At 36.7% G+C, this 15,970-nt stretch overlaps 2 protein-coding genes across 2 annotated transcripts in view; one reads left to right on the top strand and one right to left on the bottom strand.

Annotated features, from left to right (window-relative positions):
* Positions 1 to 4,451: 4,451 nt before the first annotated feature.
* Positions 4,452 to 6,867, bottom strand: LOC147074042 (PRKR-interacting protein 1 homolog). The gene is made up of 3 exons (XM_085944212.1): positions 6,708 to 6,867; positions 6,397 to 6,576; positions 4,452 to 5,765 (listed from the first exon to the last, which is right to left on the bottom strand). Exons 1-3 carry the CDS (start codon positions 6,822 to 6,824, stop codon positions 5,469 to 5,471), a joined length of 594 nt encoding a protein of 197 aa, XP_085800338.1. The 5' UTR covers positions 6,825 to 6,867; the 3' UTR covers positions 4,452 to 5,468.
* Positions 6,868 to 11,994: 5,127 nt separating this feature from the next.
* The window catches only part of Zdhhc8 (zinc finger DHHC-type containing 8), a 28,134-nt gene continuing 24,158 nt past the window's right edge, over positions 11,995 to 15,970 (top strand). The window contains exons 1-2 of the mRNA XM_085944448.1: positions 11,995 to 12,177; positions 15,750 to 15,868. Of these exons, the coding sequence (XP_085800574.1) occupies positions 12,086 to 12,177; positions 15,750 to 15,868 (211 nt within the window). The 5' untranslated portion in view covers positions 11,995 to 12,085. The remainder of the gene's footprint in view (positions 12,178 to 15,749; positions 15,869 to 15,970) is intronic.

The raw sequence follows: 15,970 nt of genomic DNA, 5'->3' as shown, positions 1-15,970 counted from the left end.
CAGAAAAAACAATAATTTGTTTTTTGAGTTCCATTCACGGACAGCAAAGAGGCAACAATTTCATCCACGTTATTAAATATTTTTTTATACATTATGCTTCTGTGGTCCATTGATACATACCGATTGATTCAAGTCATAATTCAGAATGTTATATACCTATTTACTGTGTCATAAATTTTGTTACAATATTATGAATATTTTGATGACAATAAGTTAGCCGTCTAAACTGTCTAAATTGCTCTAAAAGTTAACACAGCTAAAAGAGGTGCTGTTAAAACATAGCACTTTTTGATAGTTCAGACTTATTGTAACAATTAACCGCCTCAATACATAAACATGATAAACTACCCTCGATAGCAGCCTTGTGTATAAAATAGATGTGCTGGAAAGTTACCTGCAAAGCAAAATGCCGTACCGATAAAGAATCAATTATTTCCATAAAAATTCATGGTCTCGGTTTCAATCGTTTTTAGTTAAAATTGCATTTAATCTTTTTCAAAATCACATTTTCATTGCTAAAATAAATGCATTCTAGATGTTGATTCTTGTTTGCAATGATAAAATGCTTTTGACAAATTTTTGTGTTGGTCGAATGTGTCATTTGAGGCGTCTAATTCCAAAAAGCGATAAGTCCACATTTGGTCAAAATCGAGAAAAAAATACCCACGTATTCTTTGTATAATTTTACACAATATGCATTGATCTATAAATTCCAAAATGCGACATAGCCTTACGAAAAAAAATATTTTAAGTCTCGATTTATTACAAAAAGCGCCAAGTCCGTGTTTCATATTATTTAAAGCTTGATTGATTTTGCGCGTGTTTAAGTCAACCAATAAGGGAACGTTCAATAATGAAAAGGGCGTCTCCCATGCTGTAGCATCTGGTAAACTTATGACAGTGCCACGGAAATATGTGCCTTATGCGGGATAAATTAAAAAGTGAAGTACAAGTAGCGCTAAGTCCAATTTTATTTTGCCTATATTTATTACATTTAAGAGTTTATCGGCTGAAATAAATTGCCATTTGGTTCTAATTTCCATATATAATACAACGGGAAAAAAAATCTCACGTTAAAACAAATAATTGAAGCTAGAAACATAAAAACGTTGTTTCCCGATAATATTGAATTGCGGACTTGTCGCTTTTTGTAATTAGACGCCTCATTTGACAAATTGTATGATGCAAGTGTTCATGACTTATTATTAATTATTCTGCATCTGGTCCGAATATTTCCATTTTTAATAGTTTATTTGTCCAATTTTTTATGACATCTATATAATTCTGTATTCCACACGAAATTCTGCAGAAAACCACTGAACCAATATCGGTGGTCAATGGCTTTATTGAAAGATCTGTGTCCCGAGGAACGGGTAAGGCCAATGTGAATTCGTTAAAGGTTCCCATCTTATTATTACATATTATTTTACGGTTATGTTTATCATAAAAATTTAGTTTATTAAGATTTTTTATGCAGCGTAAATATTTTTGAATAATTCAGTCTTAATGTATTTTATATTTATTTTAAAAAACAATGATTATCCTAAAAAATAAAAATGTGTATAATTCGAAATCCTTTTAGTATAATATATAGAATTTAATATTGTGTGAAACTTCTATTTCTATAATTGCTATTTTTGGCGTAATAGTTTCTTGGGTTTTCACCGCGCAAACATCTTCCTTCTTTCCTCGATGTTTCAGGCTCATTGCAGAGGCCATTATCAAGAATAAGTGCATGCGGTGGAAACTCAAGAATCTATTACGTTAAAAACAACCATGAAAGTCAAACATTATACTATTTTTGGAATAACATAAATAATAGAACAACAGAACCTCCAAAACCCCATCATTTTAAGGGGTTCCGGTTCTGGGTTGGGGTTCTTAAGATTCATAAACAAGGGTTCCGGTTCCAAAATGATCAGGAGATTCAGTACTCATACTCAGTACGTGTGGCCCAATAAACTTGTTCAAGAAACTTCAAACGTATTAGAAGTTCGATGATATCATCAACGTGACTCGCTAATTCGTATTGTTGGTAGACTTTCAATGCTATTGACATTACATGCACGCAAGCGAAATAGCATAATACACGTATGTCTAGCTGTGATATACTCAACTGTCATTGCTCTACCTTTCTCCCTAGGTGTAAAATTTGTATAGTGAAGGACAGAAATAGTAACATGTTCGTTTTATAGTAATACTATGGAGTTAGTTTTAGTTTCAGTTGAGTATGAGACTTACATCGAGTTGACGTCAGTCTCAAGTCCCGGAATAGGTACTAGTATTCGAGTTCTGATAACGCTGACTGACTACGCTTTTATTCGTCATGTCGAGTTTCTCGATTTTTTAGTGTTTTAATTGGAACTTATAAACATAAACTGAATTCAAATTTTATGCGTGATTCTATAAATGGATAGTAATTATATTATACTTAATAAACAATTTGTGTAAAAATGGCTACTAAAAGGTTAAGTTTCATGTGGAATCATTTCAAAGAAATAGATACAAATTATGCCATATTTGTAAAATAAAAATTTCATATAAGTCAATGTCAAATTTGAAGAAACATTTACAGCGCAAGCACCCAACTATTCATATTGAATTTGCCAGGCAAAATATTATAGTTCCACCCATTGGCGGCTTAATCCGGAAAAACCTAGCAGGTCAATTTTGAATATATTATTTTAATTTGCCTTTTCGTTGTATACTGAAAAGACGTATTGCAAATTGACTTTTTATACATTATAGAATAAGTGCTAGAAATTGTTATAGGTCGGTACCTACTAACCCTTCAAAAAATGTCCGTTTTTCATAACGCCAACCCATCGTTAACCGAAATTGCACACAACGCGTTATAATTTTTTGTAAATCAGGTCCACTTTTCTTTCTTTGCTTTTTGAAAAATCATCAATCACACGATTATAAAAATTGTCTATTTTTCCCACATATTTTTTTTCAATACTGAGCATTGCAAGAGCGGTCAGTCTATCCTGGCCCTATTGCGTAGAAAGGTTTTTATTCTTTTGAGAGTGGAAAAACATCTTTCACTTTCAACTGTTGTCATTGGTATGACGCAAATAAATTGGAGAACTTTGATCGACTCGGAAAATGTTTCGTTGAAATTATTGCTGAGTAAAAAATGTAGAAGAGAAACTGCACTAATAGCGCCATGCAAATCATCTCGTTGATAAAACACCAATAATTCATTTTTTAACTTGATTATGTTTATTTCTTCTAACAGTTTTACCAAATTTACTTGACGTGTGCGAAAATTATTTTTAAAATCAGTGTAATTTTCTTTATTGAACAAATCGGATATAATGAGATGATCGTTGGATGCAAATCGTGCTTCCATTTCCATTATAATTGTATCACAGACTTCAATTGCTACTGCGTGCGTACTAACTGCTTCACAAAAATGTTATAAATCACCAAAAACTCCTTATATATTATTAAAATAACCAAAGGCATTCGTCAAAACCTGTCAACGAATCCGAACCGCATACACAGTTGCGTCTTGAGACCAATTATCTAGTCAGTGTTATCATTCTGTTTCATTTAATTAGGTGAAAAAATCTTTTGTCTCACACTCGGGCATTGCCGATATTACAGTAATTCACGCACCGTTACAAGCTTCGATCTCGTATTTTGTGTTATATCGATCTCTGTCTTATGTATGAGAAACGAGAGAGAAAATTTTATAAAAATATTCAATTTGGGTCAATTTTCAGACTGCCGGCGAACACAATATTTTTGTTCGGGGAATTATCGCCCAAACAAAAAAAGCCCAATAGACTGGGTTGACACAATATCGCGCGCCCTATAATTTCAAATCCACCGATTATTATTAATATTATTATATATGACATTGCACATATTATTAATATTATTATGTCGATTGTAATGCCGGGTCCACACCGAAAACAAGTCGGGCGACAACTCGTTAAATTTTACGATAAGCATGATAATTATCGTAAAATTTCTTAAGCAATTATGATAATTATCGTAAAATTTAACGAGTTGTCGCGCGACTTGTTGCCGGTGTGGCCGCACTTTTAGGTATTTATTTTGGCAGGTCAATGACCGAATGACCTATAGAGGGAGCCGCCAGTGGTTCCACCTGTACATGAAAATACTTAACAAATAAATGAAACCAGTGCTTTTAATGCTTCAGTATTTTCTACTGAAACAGGAGTGACTAGCGCCACATTTCCAGCTGTACCTGTCTCGAAAATGGGACTTTTCGGAAAGCCGATGTATTTTTAACGATTATATTAAAGCCGATATTTCAAATACTAGTAAGTATTTCGGAACAAGTTTCGATACTAAGTATTTTTTTATACTGGTAGTAAGTATAGTTAGTCTTCAAAATCGACCAGTTTTCCCACCTCTGCTGTACACTAATACTTCACTTAATGGATGAGATAATTGGCCGTAAAGTAAAACGCCGTATGATGAATCATTTATTTCCATACAAATCAATACAATTGACATAGGACCGATTTCCAATTTTAGAAAACAAAAGACAATCTGAAAGTTTTAGTTGAAATTGCATTTTATTTTTTTCAAAATCACATTTTCATTACAAAAATAATACGTTTTTCATCAGTATCTATTTTAAATTGGATGGTTTGACAAATCCTTCCAAGGTTACTAGTTTTCGTTACGTGTCATTTTTGGCAAAATTTATGATGCAGGCGTTCATTTGTTACTCTTGTACATCTGGTCCAAATATCCTCGAATTATTTATTCACCAAAATTTTTATGCATTCATGTAGAATACATAATATATTTTTATGGGCACAATATTCGAAATAACAAAAATATAATACGGAAAAGTAAATCGAAATTGCACACTAATTGAAAAAGGGTCATTATATCGAAAAGCCATTTAATGACTAAGCATATAATGAGGACCTATTGTATTTAATTTATCAACAGTATTGTCACTTCGATTATTTACTAAGATTTTTACAATATTCCAAGGTCGAGATTCATAGAATGTCAAGATATGTGAAATCAAAGTAATGCTAAAATGCCATTAATAGATCAAGAGCCGTGAAATTAGTGAGGCTACGTCATGTTCTTAAATCAGAGTCATTGCCAGTTTTAAAAATGTCAATTGCCCGATTATTATTTCAATATTTTTTGTAGTATAATTTAATGGTTACATTATCACCGTGTTTTAATTACCTATAAATTATATTTTGATTCACATAATTTTTTTAATTGACCTGTTTATTGTATTAAGATAGCGTGCATCTATGGAAGTAGATCTCAAGAATGTTAATACTGCTAGTCTTTTATATTTGCACATATAATCGATACTCAACATAATCTTTCTTTCTCGAAAGTAGGTAAACGTAAACATTAAAAACTATTAAACAGATTATCTGTCTCATGCGCACATCATTCTATGCATATTTACTCTAATGCTAAATGTTTTATGACATTCTATGCATCTCGGCCTAAGTATCTTCTTCTTCATTTGTTTTACTTGATGATTCATTGTTATGTTCTTCTGATTTAACTGCTGCATTATTAACATTATCGGCTGCATTGATTACTTCATTCTCATTTTCACTGTCGCTCCCTTCCTCGCTTTCGCTTTCATCCGACTTGGCAGTCTCCATTTTGGGTTTCTTTCCTTTCGCTTTGGCGTTTTGCTTCTTTTTAAGTCTCTTGGCTCTCCTCTTTGCCGTCTGCTCTTCCGCTTTCCTTTTATTATCTTCAAGCTTCTGGTGATATTCATCTTCCATTATTTCCTAGAAATAATTTATTATAATATTTATAAAATCAGGGGTAAATGAGAAATGAATCAATGAAATTCTTCATATTACTATAAAGATGTAAAAGAAAAACCTTTGTCTATGCAAAAACAACGAGTTAAAAAGACTAATGGTTAAATTAGTTTCATTTGTTGCAAAGTTTAATTTAAAGTAATATTTAATTACCAGGGCTTCACTGGGTTTAAGCGACATGCAGTAGTTTTACAAGTGCAAAAGAATTGTTGTATGTATAACGTACCATTATTATTTATTATTTAAGTTGTGAGTATATACAGACAGTTATAATTAATTGCGCCACCGGTTAATTGGGCCAAATCTCAAGGAACAGAAAACAAACCAAGGAACTGATGGTAATTTACATCTCGTAATTCCGCATTCGCCCAGTTGGCTCTGCTACTATACAATAATTATAGACGAAAATGTAACATTTTCATAATATAAATATATACATACCTATGCATAATCTAAGATAGAACAGAAAAAGGGAATAATAATAATGTCTCAGTGAAGAAAAACATTTTCAGTTCAATAGAAAAGTAACATTCTCGAAGATGAAAGAACACATTGACATTAATTAATATTATTGACTACAATGCTTCATATTCACCTTTTCACCTTTATCCTGAATGAACTTCTGTCTGGCGTATTCCTTTCTCCTCAGATGTCGGTACACATGAAACTCGCCAGAACCAGCGCCAGCACTTGACCCCATTACGTTCCGCACAAAATCCGGCGCCGTTGGCATGTTCTTGCCTTTGGGACGCTCAGGGATGATTACTGGCTTTTCCTAAAAAAGATTACGAAACAAATTACAAAACTGTAATAGTCTACTGATATTAATGTGCGTTAGAAAATCATCTTGGATTGATGAGCAAGTTGCTCTAATGCCATATTTTACAATATTCTGTATAAACTTACGGGGTTTTTCATTAATTTCTCTAATCGTAGTCTTTGTAGATCTGCTGGGCATTTAACGACGCGGGGTTTGTCTTCAGGATCGTTACTTAATTTACCCTTCTTCTTTTTCGTCTCCATGCTGATGTTTCTGTTTGGAAATGTCAAATTTTGTTTACTACCCAAAAACCCAACTGTCAAACGAAATAGGTTATGACCATAGATAATAGTTATGACTCTATAATTACTACATTAGTCTATGCTATAGTGATTAGTCTATGAAAAATCACAATCAAGATGAAAACAATACCGGTGCCGTCATATTTTGAAGTACCTACCTAGACAGAATAGATGTAACAAATTGATTCATGTAAAACAAAATACGACTAAATTATTTATAGAATTTAATAAATCGTTTTTATCACCTAGTCTAGTGTTAACCAATATATATTATTCGAATTTGACTTTGAAGTCCTTGAGATAGGGTTTGTTATTTCTTCTTCGCGTGAGGTTATATTCTACTAATTTATTTTCCTTTTTCTTGTCGTTGGTCATTCCTCCGTTTTTATTTACTGGTCATACCCGCGCGTCCATTTTTTATCTATGGAGTTTGGGATCCCTTTGTTCATTCTGAATTTGACTTTCTTATTGTTTACATGTCGCGTCTGACAGTTCATTCTAACTATCAAAAAAAATATCTTGGACGAACGTTAAGTGATCAGTGATTATGGCGCAACATCTGAATGACCGTGAGGAGGATATTCTAAAAGCAATGGACACCAGACGGCGAAGCAAAACTGCTACAGGAGGAAAAGTTCAACGTACGAGCGTCTATTAAGATGCTGATGTTTGAGGTATCCTCGTTACGTACCTTATTTCAGCAGAAGGACCGGCAAGGAGTGGCACAACGCCCAAAAACAATTCTTAGCAGCCCCTACAGTCGTAGAGTTAGGTCTAAATGACAAGTTCCGTCGGTGCGACCACTCGTCATCAGCTAACTATCTGACGGAGAGGACCATCGCGGCCCTCCAGAATGCGATGTTTTCCCAACGGTACAGCTTCTGGAAGGGTATGCAAGGGTTAGTGGATTGGGCAACCAATCCTCAAAACATCATAACAGCGATGAGCCTGTACCAAAAAATCTAAGAGTGTTTTGGGGACAAGGCATAATAAAATTTTCGAGAACATGACTCAGATCCTTACCGGAAGGATACCTTCACTCGGGAGGCACTATCAAGGATTCCTCCGAGCTGAGAGTCCCGGAAGGCCCTCGAACTCAGATTATGGCCGGGGTACTCCCAAGGGGCGACGTCCTGTGGGAAGGGAGTTCTCCATCGGAGGTACGGGCTCCACCAGGGATCCGTACTCTAAGCGAAGCTGACCGCATCTGGACGACCAACAACATTGGGGGCCGCCTAAGAGACTTTCGGGGAGTCTGGATGGCGTAGTGTACCCCCCCCCCCAACATTTGTAAAAATAATAGCCGTAGCCCGCATACCTTTTGTGCGGACACCACCATTGGTAAGTCCTTCTTTACTTTTACGGAAAAAAAATTCAAACACAACAATTAGCAGAGGTCACTCTCGAGATCGAGGACTTACAGAACTCAGGGGTTCTAGAAGAAACGAGTCAAACCCCCAGTTTTTCTCTCAACCCTGTTTCTGATCAAGAAAGAAGACGGGGCCCTATGCCCTGTTTTCAACCGAAAGCGTTTGAATGCGTTCGTACAGCCAAAGCCATTCAAACTAATTCACCATTACGAGGTTCCAGCCGTCTTACAAACAGAAGACAGTAATAATAGATCTAAGCCAGGCGTACCTCCAGGTACCAATGGCTTCTCAACATCGTCGATTCGTTCGACTAGCCTATCAAGGGGAGCTCCTACAATTCACGTGTCTCCCGTCCGTGCTGCCAGCCGCTCCGATTATGTTGGCATCCCTGACCAATTGGGTCGCCGAACGCCTACGAAAGAATGGCTGAGAATATTCACCTACCTAGACGACTTCTTAGTAGCCAACCAATCCGAGAAACAGTCTCGGTTCAGGTGGAATACAGGATAACCTTCCTACAGTCTTTAGGGTGGTTAATAAATATTAAAGGAACCTGTCTGAACCCAAGCCAACAATGAGGGTTCCTGGACATCACGTAAGACACACACAACAAGCGGAGGTTTCTGTCGCCGGAGAAGTGTGTAGCACTCCGTCACCATCTGCTAATGCAGGTACAAAAAGGCAGTTGGTCCCTCAGACAGGCACATATCCAATCCCTTTTGGGGCGACTCAACTTCACATCCTACCTCCACGAGGAGGGTTGCATTGCCGACGGCTGCAACGCTCCAGTCATCAATATGGCCGAGGTCCCATCCTCGCCAATTGATGACAATCTTACTACAGGCCCAACGGGACATCATGTGGTGGCTCTAGGCTATATGATCCTCAGAGTTGACACAGCGCAGGTACAAAAAAGCAGTTGGTCCCTCAGACAGGCACATATCCAATCCCTTCTGGGGCGACTCAACTTCACATCATACCTCCACGAGGAAGGTTGTATTGCCGACGGCTACAAAGCTCCAGTCATCAATATTGTCGAGGTCCCATTCTTGCCAATAGACGACAATCCTCCAGGTGATAGGCTCAGAGTTGACACACATCAATCACTTCCTGACGACAGACGAAGCCGACACAGGCTATGGAGCTCAACTGAATGAACACCACCTATCAGGTACGTGGGAACAAGACCAGTTAGCATGGCATGGCATTCCAACAGGAAGGAAATGTTTGCAATTCAATCTCAGGTACAATCAATCATATGATCAGATCTGCTTCTGCAGACAGACAACAAAACAGTTGTGGCATACATCAACAACGAGGGCGGCACAAAATCTGTCACCAATGCTGACAGATACTAGTATTTACCAGTCGAGCCAACATCACGTTTACTGCACAATACTTCCGCAGAAATTACAACTGCGTGGCAGATCATCTCTCCCGCAGACAACTCATTCCCGAATGGTACCTCATCAATACCGCAACCACCCCCCTGTTTCAAAGATGGCTTGTTCCTGAGGTGGATTTATTCGCAAGCTAAATAGCACAATATGTCATTGCAACGTATGTGACACGAGACGTTACAGACAGTGGCGTGCTGTTTCACGACGCCTTCAGCGGAGTGTAGGACTTCAGACTGGCGTAGATATTTCCCCCACCAAACATACTTTCACGAGTCCTAGCGCACCTGAACTCAGCAAAAGGGAAGTACTTACTAGTGGCACCGAGCTGGAAACAATGCTTTTGGGGAGTGGACTTACGAAAAAGGGCGATAGTACCTCCTTATACAAAGCCTCACCCACACACGACACTAGTAGGTATGGAGACCAACCGTCCACCTCCAAGAACCCAGGATCTGTCCCTTTAACTATGGATAATTTCGGGTGGGGTGGAAATAACATCAAATTGAATAGTGGAAAAAAGGGCACTCCTTACTTCCAGATGGCGGCCTTCGACTCTAAAAACTTACAAACCAGCTTGGAAGAAATGGGAGACAATGACATGGGTAACATGAACATAATGGATCATAATAGCCCTCAACCAATGGAATTGGCCAGATACCTAGGCTACATGCACAACATGGAGGGTTTGTCGTACAACACCATACTGGTGCATAAGTCAGCCATAGCCACATTTTGCAAACCGATTATCATTGTAGATATCAGCATCAACGTGGTAGTACAACACAATATGTTACAGGCAATTTCGGTACATAAAACGAAACCCGTCAAACCACCGGTTTGGGATCCAGGACGAGTGGTAGATCATCTTAGGAAAACAACACCGGTGGAGTACAACCTATTCGAAACGTCTCGCAGGACAGCTACCTACTCGGCTGCTTCCCGCATCGGGTCGAATGGTTCATGACCTCACACTACTCAGTAATAGTAGACAATGGATTAGTGGATAAAAGTGACCACATAATTGTATGGCCAATGTTTGGCGCAAATACAGATACCGCCAAGCATCGTCAATCGGATGGAAGCTAAGCGCTTCCACGTGTCAAAACATCGACCCAGTATTCTGGTTACGGAAACTCTTCTGCATGTCAAACCCAAGGAGAGGGGAAGGTGGGGATATTTCGGAACTATTTATATCTTCAAGAGGATCACCAAAACCAGCCACCAGGACAGTTATAGGGAATCGGATATGGTCAGTACTGTTGGAAGCAGGGGTACAAGAACCACCAGGCAGTGTCCGCTCAGTGGTGGCTTCCTTAAACTGTAAATATAGGTACCCAATATATGATATCTTAAAGAAAGGTAACTGGCGGAGTGAGTCGATATTTCACGACAACCATCGGAGAACGATGGACACACCACCATCATAAGAACCCATTAACTTTTCAATTCAACCATATACATTGAAAGTCACGATGGTCTATACCTCGTCAATGAATCATTGTCACATACAGGAATTTGGCATATCCAACTCCAGGTGATAACAAACAGATATCTCAAGGACTTCAAAGTCAAATTCGAATAATGAAAGGAGTTTTACCTACCAATAAAACTCTTATTATTCATGTTGACTTTGAAGTCCAGGTAACTTCTACCTGGTTCCTTGAGTCATATCATAATGAACAAAGGGATCCCAAACTCCATACATAAAAAATGGACGCGCGGGTATGACCAGTAAATAAAAACGGAGGATTGACCAACGACAAGATAAGGGAAAATAAATTAGTAGAATATAACCTCACGCGAAGAAGAAAGAGCAAACCCTATCTCAAGGACTTCAAAGTCAACATAAATAATAAGAGTTTTATTGGTAGGTGAAACTCCTTTCATTTTTTTTAAGACAATTTAAAGACAATTTTTGTAAAATTTTGATCGTGAGCTGAAAATAGCTCATATTCAAATAGGTATAAGTCAAATTAAAAACATTTACCATTATCTACATTCTACACATTTTACTGAAATTCATTTCTTTGAAGGGCATTTTACTTTTATGTTTTTTTGTGTTTGTATACCTACCTACCTACCTATTCCAATGATAAATCCGTTCAAATAATGAAAATGGAACCTTGGTGTTTTATTGAAAAATCAGATTAATAAAATTTATTATTGTTCGGATAAAAATTAGTTCAAAACAAAGTTACACCATAGAAAAGAAGCATCGGGGACTGCAAGTATCACAGAAGTGGCACTCAGTATCACCTTCTTGACGTACATAATTTTAATAGCTACATAACAACCCGATTAACAACCGCTACGAGGATAGCTACGAATTATAAACGAGTCTGAAGTTGCAGCGGTAGCTTCAGTTCTGTCAATGTAGTAGGTGCGGCCATGTTGATCCGTAGTAGAGAATTATTTTACTAAATCTGTTTTGCGGGATATAACAGCTCCCAATATGCCCAAATGCGATGCCAAAACAAGATATATCCCCGCAACATTTGCCTGGACACTGTTGTTGGGCACGACCGCCCTTTTTTTCTATTTTCCGTAAGTTCTTTATTTCATGGTTTTCAGTCCCATGTCCATTTTTATCATTTTGACATCCGAAAGTATTAATTAGATAGTAACATCTTAGAAAAATCTCTTTTGCATATTGCGTATATATAATTCACCATCTTATCACTATTAAATCATGGCTGTGAAAGATTCGGTATGTGTGTTTATTTGACAACTTGACTGTTTGTCCACATTCGCAAGACCTAATTTACGTCAACCGTGAGAAAAATCAAATTATGATTTAACCTGCTCTAAAAATGAATGTATCTCTATCCTTGACTATCCATTACCATAAGAAATACACGAAATAATGAAAAACGGCAGTGAATTACGCGTAACAAAAGAATTATATTCAATAATAGATCCATGTTGTGATATTTTATTGTGTATACCATTGCAGTAAATGACAATCAAAATTCAAATAATTGAAATCATCGTGACTCTTTTATATTATATGAACTCGTTGTTTGTTCGCTGACTTGCACATTTTTTTTCATTTTTACCCTATACTTGGTTTTACACACAGAAAGAATTTAACATAGTAAAATTAATTATTAATAGCTGTGGATAGTGATATTCACCATTCACCACAACAATGGATTATTGTTTGTATCGTACGTTATTTTATTATTCGCAATTTTGTATTAAATTTGTAGATATATTCTACAATGCTGTCAGAATAAAAAATAAATAATAATGATGATAGAATATGTTGAGATATATGGTGAGGCCTTGTCACGAATATGGATGCAAAATAAAAATATATTTTAAAATAATATATTAAGTATTATACTAAAGTAACTATTGGATTCCTCAATCTTCGGCTTTTGCGGATAGAATGATTTAAATCATTTTGTCTTACCAGCTTTCTGTCTATCTGTGGAATTTGCATCTTACACCCTCCCTATAATGTGTCTTAACACTTAAATTGATAATGATTTGGTATACATATTATGTCAGAAGTTACGAATTTGATTAATAACGTAAACAACTCGTCATGTAGTGACTGATATATGTTTGCTTGTAGTAGTAATATTAAATAGTGAATAATGTTAATTTATTATAATATAATATTCATTACCTAATTAAAATTCATATTATCTAGATCAGGCATGTCAATCGCGGGAGCGATGAATTTTGGTTGATCGCATAGGTATTGAGTCGTGAAAATCTAAATATCGTGTATATTCAGTTGTAATATAATAAATTCCTATTTTTATTTACTTAATCCACTTACATGATTGTTGTTTTCAAATTAACCATGAGGAAACCTATCAGGGGGATGAACGTGATGTTATTCTTACCCCCGATGATATGTTTAAGTTCTGAAGGTTGCTTGTGTGTGTGTGACATGGTATGTTCATACACGGGTTGGTATTTTCTTGGTTTTATTTTAAAGTAATAAAGTTCGGATAAACACGGCACTAAGAAATGACTATCAAATCGATTTTAGTTTGAGTAAAAAGGTTTACATTAAACTTTGGAATTTTGATACAGTGAGACGCGGAACAGTCCCGCGTGTCGACGACATTATAGGAAGGCCGACTGTTTCATTTCCGTTGCGCTGTTGTATATGGTCTATAAATGACCATAGACAACGATATGACAGTTGTACGGCTATATATAAAACTTCTACAAACCTACATGACCTCGTTGTATCACTTGATTCAAATTGTTTCACTCACAGCCTGCCGCAGTAGTGAGAGAAAGAAAAGATGTGAATCCCCACGCTTTAAACTAAGGCATAGTTTCCCCTTACCATTACGTAGTAGGCTTTTTGCACAGTGGGAGAATATTTTAGTAATGAGGTTTTAGGTCTGAACATTGCTGATGAAGCTACTCTTCATGCGTATTAGATAAGCAGTTTTATCTAGCCTCTCCAGCACTCCTGGAAATGTAGTTGGAGAACCAAGTGATTGTACCTCTTTGCCGGGAGGACAGGCACATATGAGAGACATTAGGAAAATACAAAATATAAATATTATAGTATTCAATGCCTTTATTACAGTTTTCTTTCCATCATCCATACAATTTGGCAATGAGCTTGAGTTGACACATATTATATAAGGAGATGCCAGGATGCCCGAACGTCTTACGAGTTGGCTTATAATGTAGTGGGTCCCAGATTCGAGTCCTGGGTCTGGCAAATACACATATTGTTTTTCAACTTACGTTTGAAGTCAGAGTATGGACCTAATAGATTGAGCAAGTGGCAAGAGCAACATCCATTTCTCGTAAAAACAAAAACAAAACTGCTAATACAAACCTCCACTCTGTGGAGACTCATATTATGATCCTATTAAGATCGGACATGGTCAAAAGAAAAAGAAGAAGATAAATATTGAAGCAAGGCGTCTTACTGTGCTACATTCCATGAATTACAAGAACCTCAAAACATCACCCAATGTACAGACAGCAATTGATTATTGTTTGCGCTTGCTACCAATTGACTATAATCGTCGACAATGGATTTCCCAGTTATGACAGTTAAAAGCAAACGATGGAAAATAAAGAGTAGCCAACCATAATAATACACTGGGAATATAATCGGTACTGTATTTCTGCATAAGCAATTTGAGATCTTCAAGCTCTTTGATATAATTTAATTTAATTTGAGATGACTGTAAATCGCTTAACTTGCAGGATGTAACAGTCTGGATAAACATTTCAAGAACATTTCATACATGGAATATTACACGCGGGAATGCAGAGATTTCTCTCGCTAGTCAATCGGCGACAATCAAAAGGATGACATGACTGGGGGGAGTTACCTGTCATAGTTCTTCAATTGATCTCCGCTTTTGCTGCGAAATATCGCTGTCATATTCAGTGGAATCAATAACTTTGAATATATGCCGATTTTCTTCTCAATGGCAGGAATTACGCAAGGCTAAATATGGCTTTGGTTACATGTAAATTGTATGTAAAACATTTCACCGTGGCACAGTTCGCCGTGAGCTTTCTATCAGAAAGAGATGATCATATACTATACGTTATCCAATTTTATTAGATTCAAAATGAACATTAATTTAATTTTCGTAGCTGATTTTGGCAAAATTCATCAATTCAAGAATGAAAACCTACCCTAACTTGACGTAACATATAATCCAGTACACCGTTTTCCTGTAAAGTGTAAACCGACAAGCACTATGTTTTATTTAGACAAGAATTTTATGTCAGTACTATACGACCCAAAGAGGTTGGACAGTCTTTAATATACGGCCATATATTTCGAATACAACATTTCACTGTGAAGTGTGATACGGCGAGCTGCATACGTACAAGTTTACAGACACAGGTTTCTTTCATAGATTGTACTTACATGAAGCCTATTGCATTTCTTTCTCTCACTCGGCACCATTGTGAATATTAGTTGCTTCATGATATTAAACCTCACGCTAATGTTTATAAACTGCGAAACTGTGGTTTTGTCTAGCCGTCATAATGGGCGGCAGGCTCAAGGTCTACCGCTCGATTTGCACTATGTGAAAGGGATAGTGTATCCACATTATTATGTATGGGTATTATGGATTTGTTTAATTAAGATGTGTTGAATTTTTCAGATGCCAGTATTACATATTCCGGCATCCATGGGTCCCGGCATACCAAGGTGTTATCACGTTTTTTGTTCTTGCAAATTTCACTTTGGCCACATTTATGGACCCTGGGGTTGTCCCCAAAGGTAAATATGTAGCGAGTTTTTAAACGGCTTATTACATAAAATGATATCTGCGGAGGTTTTGCCATAAATCGACGCTTCGAACATTTATTTTGAAGTACTACG

The sequence above is a fragment of the Rhyacophila brunnea genome, unplaced genomic scaffold, assembly GCF_057557595.1.
Source record: "Rhyacophila brunnea isolate RB1 unplaced genomic scaffold, BYU_Rbru_1.0 scaffold_17, whole genome shotgun sequence".
Classification (NCBI taxonomy): Eukaryota; Metazoa; Arthropoda; class Insecta; order Trichoptera; family Rhyacophilidae; genus Rhyacophila; species Rhyacophila brunnea.
Note: the sequence above shows the minus strand (reverse complement) of the source record. Positions and strands in the feature narration are given on the sequence as shown.

What these genes read in the sequence shown, in the direction of transcription:
- LOC147074042 (XM_085944212.1), bottom strand. Translation starts at nt 6,824, where the DNA reads ATGGAGACGAAAAAGAAGAAGGGTAAATTAAGTAACGATCCTGAAGAC. An exon ending in AGAAATTAATGAAAAACCCC is followed by an intron (nt 6,577 to 6,707) that starts GTAAGTTTATAC and finishes AATCTTTTTTAG; the next exon opens with GAAAAGCCAGTAATCATCCC. An exon ending in TTCAGGATAAAGGTGAAAAG is followed by an intron (nt 5,766 to 6,396) that starts GTGAATATGAAG and finishes AATTATTTCTAG; the next exon opens with GAAATAATGGAAGATGAATA.